General features: G+C 33.7%; 1 protein-coding gene and 1 pseudogene across 1 annotated transcript in view; both read left to right on the top strand.

Moving 5' to 3' along the window:
• The window catches only part of LOC107752705 (tRNA-splicing endonuclease subunit Sen54-like), a 23,329-nt pseudogene extending 23,110 nt beyond the window's left edge, over positions 1–219 (top strand).
• Positions 220–438: 219 nt separating this feature from the next.
• Positions 439–12,103, top strand: part of LOC107752704 (5-hydroxytryptamine receptor 3A-like) — a 19,938-nt gene continuing 8,273 nt past the window's right edge. The window contains exons 1-10 of the mRNA XM_016568727.1: positions 439–478; positions 1,750–1,913; positions 2,002–2,046; positions 2,341–2,434; positions 6,356–6,476; positions 6,766–6,938; positions 7,236–7,396; positions 9,310–9,520; positions 10,640–10,771; positions 11,230–11,480. Coding sequence (XP_016424213.1) covers positions 439–478; positions 1,750–1,913; positions 2,002–2,046; positions 2,341–2,434; positions 6,356–6,476; positions 6,766–6,938; positions 7,236–7,396; positions 9,310–9,520; positions 10,640–10,771; positions 11,230–11,480 — 1,392 coding nt within the window. The remainder of the gene's footprint in view (positions 479–1,749; positions 1,914–2,001; positions 2,047–2,340; positions 2,435–6,355; positions 6,477–6,765; positions 6,939–7,235; positions 7,397–9,309; positions 9,521–10,639; positions 10,772–11,229; positions 11,481–12,103) is intronic.

The raw sequence follows: 12,103 nt of genomic DNA, 5'->3' as shown, positions 1-12,103 counted from the left end.
GTAGGAAATTTACTAAATATCTTCATGGAACATCATCTTTACTTAATATCCTAATGATTTTTGGCATAAAAGAAAAATCGATAATTTTGACCCATACAATGTATTTTTGGCTATTGCTACAAATATACCCCAGCGACTTAAGACTGCTTTTGTGCTCCAGGGTCACAAATGAGAAAAGTGAGACACACTCACACTTTATCAGGCATGAGGAGGACATAAACCAAATGGCAAACAGCACATCAGACAAAGCATGTATATTAATGACATATGAATGACATCAGCTCTTTGTATAGTTTTTTTTCCCTTTTTGCTGCACACAATCGTGGTTAAACTAAGAACAAAAGAGGAGGTTGGACATGGTTCTCATTTGCACTATATAAATGTGCCCAAATGACAGTCAATGCTGTTCAGTGCTGAATCTCTATCTGACCTTTTGCCATGCATCTAAGGTGGCTAATATTTTATCTTGCCTCAGTCGGTAAGTGTGTTTTAAATGTCCAGCTGTAAAGTCTGTTGATGAGTGTTGTCTGGGTCATATTTTCCTTTGCTATCTATGCTTGTGAAAGAAGTGCTTAATTGTGTTTAATGTGCACTTGCACATTTAAGAGCATATTTTAAAAAACCCTGTGCTTTCAGATAATATAATGAAATAAAAGACCACTTAAGTGTACTTAAAGAAAGGCACTATTTTCATTTTCAAGACATTTTTTAAACACACTTAAGTACACTTTTAAAAAGTAAACTTTTTAATTAAATGTTTAACTTTAAAGTCATTAAATCATGTTTTAATAATCTTTTGTCATGCTTTAAGGTACGCTTATTTTGATGTGTTGACTAGCATAAAGCACATGTGAAGTACGTGATTATAATTTATCTGTAGTGTTACTCAATATTGCAATAAAGTTAATATATTTCAAATGTGCTAAATTGCAAATTCATCAGAAGTGTGTAATCACAAATATATTTAAATACATTACACTAGTTTCAATAGAAATTTAAATGTTAATAAATATTAAAGTAGTTTCAGTACACTTAACATTTGTGACCCTGCAGCACAAAAGCAGTCTTAAGTCGCTGGGGTATATTTGTAGCAATAGCCAAAAATACATTGTATGGGTCAAAATTATCGATTTTTCTTTTATGCCAAAAATCATTAGGATATTAAGTAAAGAGCATGTTCCATGAAGATATTTTGTAAATCTCCTACCGTAAATATATCAAAACTTAATTTTTGATTAGTAATATGCATTGCTAAGAACTTCATTTGAACAACTTTAAAGATGATTTTCTCAATATTTTGATTTTTTTGCACCCTCAGATTCCAGATTTTCAAATAGTTGTATCTCGACCAAATATTGTCCGATCCTAACAAACCATACATAAATGGAAAGATTATTTATTCAGCTTTCAGATGATGCATACATCTCAATTTCGAGAAATTGACCCTTATGACTGGTTTTGTGGTCCAGGGTGACATATTTCAACTATATTTTTCAACTATATATTATGAAATTACATAAAACTATGTACTTAAGTCCTTCTTAAGTGGGTCAAAAACATTCTAAAATTCAACAATCTGCATTTAATATCAATTTTACTTAATTTCAATTAACATGCATTTCTAAGCGTCATTCATTTCATACTTAATTACATTATTTCCGTACTCTTTTCAGAAGTATGCTAAAGTGTACTTCTTTTTCACAAGGGTCACTACAAACAGTTATATGGATAGTTGCATTTTCTGTGCAGGGTCGGCGTCTGCTGCTGGAAACTGCAGCTACAAGGCGCTTATCGAACATCTCGGCTTGGGCAATAATGATGACATTCAGATGACGTCCCTGCGGCCCGTGTTTAAGTGGAAAACCCCTACCTTTGTTTATACAGACCTGTTTGTGACCTCCATCACAGAAGTGGTAAATCCAGCATGGTTTAACCGAATGCCACGACACAGGATGTCAAGCAGCTGTAGTATCTCCACTCAACACCTCTTTCTTTCTACAGGATGAAAAAGCCCAGATCCTCTCAACACAAGTCACAATTGTGCATGCAAGTGTTTTCAAAACCTTTTCACACAAAGCTTTACACAACTTGTACAATCAGAAGTTTTATCTGGAAATAATAATAGCTGATTAATAGGCCAAATTATACTACATTTGTAACCAGTAACTTCTTAACTGACTAACCGAAGCAACACATTGAAAGGTCTCATTATTTTATGTCAAATTGAAACCTATTGAAAAGGTTTGTGTATATTATTTGTAAGAAAAATGGTTATGATTCTAAGGAGGAAAAAGAGCATTGACCACTATAAATCACTGTTAAATGATCATAACTTTGCAGGGTTGGTTCAGTGAGTTCACAAAATGGGACCCAGATGACTTCTGTGGAATCAAATTTTGTCCAATTAAAAAGGACATGGTTTGGACTCGAAAAGGTTTTTTTTTTTTTTTTTTTTTGTAGTGTAAATCCGAATGGTTTGTTACTCGTAGAAAACGTGTAAAAATGGAAAGGGTTCATATCATGAAGAATTCCTTGGTCTTTTGTGTTAAAAGAGTTCTTTGTATTACGAAAACATTCAGGAAAAACTTACGTTACCAGTCCAAAAAGAGCGTTTTATTGTAACATGAAGACGATGCAAGAAGATTCTGACATCATAATCCCCATATATTGACAACTGCCTGCAATTTTACATCAGCAGTGCCTATTGAGTGTTCACGAACTGGCCCGTCTTGAGCACTTTCTGGCTGTGTGTAGCACCTACAGCTCTGCACATCACAAAGTTAGGAGAGATCTGCTAGTCTGCTTTTAAAGGATTAGTTCACTTTCAAATTAAAATTTCCTGATAATTTACTCACCCCCATGTCATCCAAGATGTTTACGTCCTTCCTTCTTCAGTCGAAAAGAAATTAAGGTTTTTGATGAAAACATTCCAGGATTATTCTCCTTATAGTGGACTTCAGCGGCTACCAAACTGTTGAAGCCAAGGTCAAAATTACAGTTTCAGTGCAGCTTCAAAGGGCTCTACATGATACCAGACGAGGAATAAGGGTCTTATCTAGCGAAACGATCGGTCATTTTCTAAAAAATAAAATAAAAATGTATATACTTTTTTAACCTTAAACGCTGGTCTTGTGTAGCTCTGCAATGCGCATGCGTACTCTGTGCATCCATATAATGGACTTCTATGGTGCCCCCGAGTTTGAACTACCAAAATGCAGCTTCAAAGGGCTCTAAATGATCCCAGCCGAGGAAGAAGGGTCTTATCTAGCGAAATGATCGGTTATTTTCTAAAAAAAAATGACATCTCATTTTCTCCTGCAACTTCAAAATCGTCCTACATCGCTGCAGAAGTACCGACCCTGTGTTTACAAAGTGAACATGCAAAGAAGGTCAAACGCCCTTTATAAAAAAAGGTAAAACAGCGATGTAGGGCGAATTAGGACGATTTTGAAGTTGGAGGAGAAAATGAGATGGGAGTTTTTCGACATTCCCTTACTGTCATGAACCGGAATGCACAGAGTTCAAGCAGAGCTACACAAGAAGAGCGTTTGAGGTTAAAAAGTATATAATTGTAATTTTATTTGTATTTTTATTTTTAGGAAATGACCGATCGCTGAGTTTATATCTCGCAGTTCTGACTTTATTTCTCAGAATTGCGACATTGTCTCGCAATTGCGAGTTTATATCACGCAATTCTGACTATTCAGCCTTTGAAGTCCACTATAAGGAGAATAATCCTGGAATGTTTTCATCAAAAACCTTAATTTCTTTTCGACTGAAGAAAGAACGACGTAAACATCTTGGATGACATGGGGGTGAATAAATTATCAGGAAGTTTTAATTTGAAAGTGAACTAATCCTTTAACAAAACCCCTGATCATTTTAGTCTAATCACACAGATTAGTGAACACATGGTAGCAGTTGGGCTGGAGGATGGCGGAAAATAATTAAAACCACAATTAAAAATAAAATAAAAATAATAAATATAAAATAAAAATATTAAATATATACAGTGTATTTATAAATAAATCCATATATAAAAATCATAAAAAATAAAAAAAAGGTAATTGCGACTTTTCATCCCACAATTCTGACTTTTTTTCACAGAATTGTGAGATATAAACTTGCAATTGCGAGATAAAATTCTGACTTTTTTTCTCGCAATTCTGACTTTTTTCCTCAGAATTGTGACTTTATAACTCGCAATTGTGATTTAAAGTCCAATTTTGAGGGGGACGGGGGACGGACTGATATGTTCTCAGAATTGCGAGTTTATATCTCACATTTCTGAGAAAAAAAAGTCAGAATTGTGAGTTTATATCACGCAATTCTGACTTTATAACTCACAATTGTGAGTTTATACCACGCAATTCTGACTTTATAACTCACAATTGTGAGTTTATACCACGCAATTCTGACTTTATAACTCACAATTGTGAGTTTATACCACGCAATTCTGACTTTATAACTCACAATTGTGAGTTTATACCACGCAATTCTGACTTTATAACTCACAATTGTGAGTTTATACCACGCAATTCTGACTTTATAACTCACAATTGTGAGTTTATACCACGCAATTCTGACTTTATAACTCACAATTGTGAGTTTATACCACGCAATTCTGACTTTATAACTCACAATTGTGAGTTTATACCACGCAATTCTGACTTTATAACTCACAATTGTGAGTTTATACCACGCAATTCTGACTTTATAACTCACAATTGTGAGTTTATACCACGCAATTCTGACTTTATAACTCACAATTGTGAGTTTATACCACGCAATTCTGACTTTATAACTCACAATTGTGAGTTTATACCACGCAATTCTGACTTTATAACTCACAATTGTGAGTTTATACCACGCAATTCTGACTTTATAACTCACAATTGTGAGTTTATACCACGCAATTCTGACTTTATAACTCACAATTGTGAGTTTATACCACGCAATTCTGACTTTATAACTCACAATTGTGAGTTTATACCACGCAATTCTGACTTTATAACTCACAATTGTGAGTTTATACCACGCAATTCTGACTTTATAACTCACAATTGTGAGTTTATACCACGCAATTCTGACTTTATAACTCACAATTGTGAGTTTATACCACGCAATTCTGACTTTATAACTCACAATTGTGAGTTTATACCACGCAATTCTGACTTTATAACTCACAATTGTGAGTTTATACCACGCAATTCTGACTTTATAACTCACAATTGTGAGTTTATACCACGCAATTCTGACTTTATAACTCACAATTGTGAGTTTATACCACGCAATTCTGACTTTATAACTCACAATTGTGAGTTTATACCACGCAATTCTGACTTTATAACTCACAATTGTGAGTTTATACCACGCAATTCTGACTTTATAACTCACAATTGTGAGTTTATACCACGCAATTCTGACTTTATAACTCACAATTGTGAGTTTATACCACGCAATTCTGACTTTATAACTCACAATTGTGAGTTTATACCACGCAATTCTGACTTTATAACTCACAATTGTGAGTTTATACCACGCAATTCTGACTTTATAACTCACAATTGTGAGTTTATACCACGCAATTCTGACTTTATAACTCACAATTGTGAGTTTATACCACGCAATTCTGACTTTATAACTCACAATTGTGAGTTTATACCACGCAATTCTGACTTTATAACTCACAATTGTGAGTTTATACCACGCAATTCTGACTTTATAACTCACAATTGTGAGTTTATACCACGCAATTCTGACTTTATAACTCACAATTGTGAGTTTATACCACGCAATTCTGACTTTATAACTCACAATTGTGAGTTTATACCACGCAATTCTGACTTTATAACTCACAATTGTGAGTTTATACCACGCAATTCTGACTTTATAACTCACAATTGTGAGTTTATACCACGCAATTCTGACTTTATAACTCACAATTGTGAGTTTATACCACGCAATTCTGACTTTATAACTCACAATTGTGAGTTTATACCACGCAATTCTGACTTTATAACTCACAATTGTGAGTTTATACCACGCAATTCTGACTATTTAACTCGCAATTGTGAGTTTATATCACGCAATTGATTATTTAACTCGCAATTACGAGTTTATATCACGCAATTCTGACTATTTAACTCGCAACTGTGAGTTTATATCACGCAATTCTGACTATTTAACTCGCAATTGTGAGTTTATACCACGCAATTGACTATTTAACTCGCAATTGTGAGTTTATATCACGCAATTGACTATTTAACTCGCAATTGTGAGTTTATATCACGCAATTCTGAGAAAAAAAGTCAGAATTGTTAGATAAAAAGTCGCAATTTTTTTTTTTATTCAGTGGCGGAAACGGGCTTCCATATAGAAGTGTTTAAAGCAATTGTTCATCCAAAAATGAAGCATGGCGTTAGTTCAGGCAGGCCACGTCGGTCAAGCTCTCATCCGCTGAATGCACCAATCCAGTTTTGACACTTATCACAGCGGTCCGTTTAAGACTGAACCGCTCGATTCATATGGATTTCTTTTACAATTTTCTTCATAAACCGTGTAAACGTTTTGGTGGTTTAAACTTTCAGTGGAGGGACAGAAATCTCTATGGTTTCATTGAAAATATGTTTGTGTTTCGAAAATGAATAAAAGTCTTATGAGTTTTGAGCGACATGAGGGTGATCGAGTAAATGATGAAGTTTCATTTTTGATGTAAACTATCGCTTTAAAGTTTACTTTTGTTGCTTTGTTTTGTCTGTTCAGCATCAAGACTGAGTTTGCAACAAAGGAAAATCAGTATGTCCAGTTGCTGAATCAAGGCGCTATTGTGACGTCTAACACTTTTGCTGTGACCACGGCCTGCAAGATGAACCTGCACCAGTTTCCCTTCGACGTCCAAAGCTGCACTTTTAGCTTTCAGTCTCCAATCCATTCAAGTATATTTGAAACTCGGAAATCAGGGTTGGGCAAAATTCCAAACTGAAGAATTCAGTTCATGAAAGTGAAAATTAATTATTTTACACCCAACAAGATGCTGTATTTGTATTTGAATTTGAATGACAGGAGGAGCAATATTACAATTCAGATCACAAACATCATAAAGATCAAAAGCATCATGCATTTTGACTAAATATGCCTATTGGTGCACAACCCCAACTCATATTTCACCTGCTGGAGTTTTGGCATTCAGTCATTGTAATGTCTGTTGGGCTTTTGTTGTTGTGTTTTCTCAGTCGAGGAGCTCATAATCAGCCCGTTCTCTGGCGCATCATTCCTGACCCTCAGCTCCAAGCAGGCCTTTCAGACTCAGGGAGAGTGGGAATTCCTCAGTATAAATATGTCTAAAGCCAATGCCTCTACTCTAGGAGTACTACAGGATCAGCTGATATATAAGGTACAGTAATGCCTCTATACTGTAGATGAACACTGCTAGAACCATTTGAAAATCTTAGAGGTAGATACTTCGTCTTTACAGATTATTTGTGTTACAGATTACAGATATCACTGTTAAGCCACTTCAGTAAGAATAAAAATCTAAAAACATGCATCCAAGTGTAATGTAAATTTGGACAATCACTGAATAAAAAAAAAATAAATCAGTTAATTGAACACACAATAGCGAGGCATCATGCTCTCACCATATTGCATGTAGTATGTAAGGCAAGTTGTGACAATAGGAACAGCTTATAGGCTTTTCAACGAAATATCATTAAAGCTTTTAATATTAATGAAATAAAAGGACACGTAAGTGTACCTAAAGGGAGACACTTTCAGGACTGTGTTTCTTTGTGTCTTAACACACTTTTAAAAAAGTGCACTTTGTAATAACGTCAGATTAAAAGTACATTTTAAATCATTATGTTTTAATAAACTTTCGTTGTGCTTTAAAGACGCACTCTTATTTTGATGTGTTGACTAACATGCTAAAGCACATGTAAAGTACTTCATTATAATTTTACTTGTAGCGTGTTTTCGTATATTTATATTAAAAGTTAATATATTTCAGAAATAAATTACGGTGTCTTTAAACACATGACACACACATTTCAATTGAAGTGACATTGAAGTGTATTTTAGTTTGTCATAAATGCTTGTCTGTGCATTCAGCAGTTCACTTTAACCATATTTCAAAGACAATAGATATAATAATAATAATAATAATAATAATAATAAAAAAGATGTACTTCAGTCCGACATTAATGGGTCCAAACCCTAAAGTTCAGCATTCAATATAAATGTAAACTGTACTAGATTGTAGCGTGTTTTCGTATATTTATATTAAAAGTTAATATATTTCAGAAATAAATTACGGTGTCTTTAAACACATGACACACACATTTCAATTGAAGTGACATTGAAGTGTATTTTAGTTTGTCATAAATGCTTGTCTGTGCATTCAGCAGTTCACTTTAACCATATTTCAAAGACAATAGATATAATAATAATAAAAAAAAAAAATGTACTTCAGTCTTGACATAAATGGGTCCAAACCCTAAAGTTCAGCATTCAATATAAATTTAAACTGTAATACATTTTCAATTAATTGTAAATAACATGCCGTTAAGTGTCAGAAAACATTGCACTCAGTAGAATATTATTTCAATAATAAGTACTCTCAGCATTCAATATAAATGTAAACTGTACTAGATTTTCAATTAATTGTAAATAACATGCAGTCAGTGTCAGAAAACATTGCACTCAGTAGAATATTATTTGAAAGTGTATTATTTCAATAATAAGTACTCTTTTTTAATAAGTACTGTACATTGTACTTCTTTTTCACAAGGGAACCTTTCAGTTCAAATTTCCCTTCACTATGTAGTTGATGTATTATCCAATGGCTGTTACTAAATGTGAGCCTGGAGCACAAAAGCAGTCTTAAGTCGCTGGGGTATATTTGTAGCAATAGCCAAAAATACATGGTATGGGTCAAAATTATAGATTTTTCTTTTATGCCAAAAATCATAAGGATATTAAGTAAAGATCATGTTCCATGAAGATATTTTGTAAATGTCCTACTGTAAATATATCAAAACTTAATGTTTGATTAGTAATATGCATTGCTAAGAACTTCATTTGGACAACTTTAAAGATGATTTTCTCAATATTTAAATTTTTTTTGCACCCTCAGATTCCAGATTTTCAAATAGTTGTATCTCGACCAAATATTATCCTATTGTCCTAGAGAAAACAATTCAGTAATTGTGCATTTGATGTACAACCCTACAGCTGAGATACTGGGATCAGATATTGTGACAAAAGCTGCTCTGACGAAGCAATTAAAGAAGTTTCTCTTCTTACTTGCAGATCACCATGAAGAGGAGACCTTTACTGTATGTCATTAACTTTCTAATGCCAGTATTTTACTTCCTTATTCTGGATTTGGCCTCCTTCTTCATCGATTCAAGTGGAGGAGAGAAGTTGGGTTTTAAAATAACTCTGCTTCTGGCTATTTCTGTGTTACTGCTGCTTCTCCAAGACATGCTGCCCTCTACTTCCAGTGATATTCCACTGATTGGTGAGAGCTTATCTACTGTACTGATTATCTAGAGCAGTTCATAATACACAGGGTAAGATGGGGTTAGATTTTTTTCTCTTGACTGTAGATAGCACAAAATTTCATCTCAGCATTTTGAAGTAAATGGCTATGCTATTTTGTCATTTCATCTGAATATCAATATTTGTGAGATTTAGTCAGTGGAAAATTTTGAGGTTAATTTTGCATCTCTGTAAATTAGTGATTTATGATATTGTATTATGTTGAATATCAAAAGTATTTTGTGTTTGTTTGTTAATGAGGGATTTGTGGACACATCAGTGTTTTTGGATTTATGGAGTAAAAGTTATAGTTTTATGTGGAAGTAAAAAGATCAAATTAGAGCCTCGGGCACAGAAGCCCCAAGTGGTATGTAGTTACTAGTGTTATTATTTTTAAATGCAATACTTATTGTAATTAATGGGGTTATTACTTAATGTCTCCATTAATTAGATGTGCATTTCATACACCTTCGCTTTCATTAAAACCTATAGGCTATTGTGTAAAACCATTCCATTTGCATTCATAGTGTTGCTAGTATGACATATCTTTCATTAAAATATGGGCAATTAAATATGTACATATTCATATGCCTATATTTAAGTCATAGACTAATTTTACCTTTCAGATGAATCTCTTTTACGGGGATTCTGCTTTGTCTGTCATTGGTTATTCAATTATTCAACTAAATAGTAAAAAAAAAAATCATTTGAATAGTCCATTTGGTATTTTACATTAATGGCACATTTTAAATATATATATATATATATATATATATATATATAAATATCAACAAGAACTAAAAATCGTTTATACATTCTGTAAAAGTTTATCATGGGGGGGCTTCTTACCCCTCTTTTAATATTTGACGTTTTGTGCTATAACAACTATGTCGTTCAATGTATTAGTACTCTTTTAAAATAAAACAAAAGGTTGAGAAATGATTCACAGTTGAAATGGTAGTACGTCATTATTTGCTTAAAAAAATGTAGAATTTCTTGTCTGTGTTGTATGAAATAGATTAAATTTGATTTTGAATTGTATTATTTTATACATATATTGTATTATTATTTATATTTAACTTTTTTGTGGTTTTCATAGGGGTTTATTGTGTTGTCATTTTCACTCTCATTGGCATCAGCGTTCTGGAGACCATTCTTGTGAATTTTCTGATGGCTAAAGGAAATCAGACAGCTGCAGTAAGACCAACGGAAAGCTCATCTGCTCTTTCTGGTAAATATTTACCCAACATCTGAATATGAAGGGCAAATTTTGTATAGTTAAAGGTAGGGATGCACCGATATCGGGCCCGATACTGGTCTCCCGTACTCGTACTCGTTAAAATGCCCCGATACCAAACACCGATACCACACAGCATGTGATAAGCGCCATATTCAGACAATGAAACACCGACAACAGACAGCAGAATGGAGTTATTGATTCGTCTGAAAGAAGAAAGTCATATACACCTAGGATGACTTGAGGGAGAATAATTGATGGGCTAATTTTCATTTTTGGGTGAACTAACCCTTCTAATTCTAATTTTAAAAAAAACACAGCAATTATACCACGATATATCAGCACTGCAGCAGACAGGGAAACATGTAAATCCATTTCACTCCTTTATGAGCCCTTGAAAAGAAATCAGTCCTTGGTAAAAACATCTTATGTTTATATGATTCCTCTCACAGATGCTGTGAAGGACACTAAGGGCCCTCCGGACTCAGTTACAGACAGGCATGAAGAGCAGCTGTATGTGCTTGACGTTCTGAAGCAGATCCTCGTGGAGTTTCAGGCTGCTGCTACTCATCAGAACCAACAAGAGAGGAAATCCCTGAGCTGGACCAGAGTGGCCACAATAATAGATGTGATCTTCTACTTTCTGTATGTAACCACAGTTATTGTGTTTCTGATAACACTGTTCAAGGCTTGGTTCCTGAGAGTAAATGTCCCCTTATAGGTGTCTACATGAGATGGAAAGGCTTCTTCTGCATGACTAGATTATGATTAGAAATACAGATTAGCCTGTTGGTTTTCCATTGTAGTTTATGCACATTATACTATATAAGGCTGTGATATGTAATTTGATATAATTATGAATTGCAATAATTACTAATAAAAAATACATGACAGAAATTGTAGCAATAGAATTTGTGAGATTACACATTTTTGTTAACTTTATCTGTCTACTTCCGATTATATTTTAGATTACTTGTGACCGGTCTTTTAGCTTCTTTAGACATTGGTGCATTTAACATAAGTGTTGTATAATTGTCATCCAGTCGTCACACTTAAGTACTGTAAAAGTAAAGAAAATAAGGTTCCATTGTTAACACTAGTTAACTACATTAGTTAACATGAACTAACATGAAAAATATGTCTAATGCATTTGTGACCCTAGACCACAAAACCAGTCATAAGGGTCAGGTTTCGAAATTGAGATTTATATAAATAAGCTTTCCATTGATGTATGGTTTGTTAGGATCGGACAATATTTGGCCGAGATACAACTATTTGAAAATCTGGAATCTGAGGGTGCAAAAAAATCTAAATATTGAGAAAATC

This window comes from Sinocyclocheilus rhinocerous, unplaced genomic scaffold (assembly GCF_001515625.1).
Source record: "Sinocyclocheilus rhinocerous isolate Xijiao unplaced genomic scaffold, SAMN03320098_v1.1 scaffold441, whole genome shotgun sequence".
Taxonomy (NCBI): Eukaryota; Metazoa; Chordata; class Actinopteri; order Cypriniformes; family Cyprinidae; genus Sinocyclocheilus; species Sinocyclocheilus rhinocerous.
This window is presented reverse-complemented; position numbering and strand designations above follow the sequence as displayed.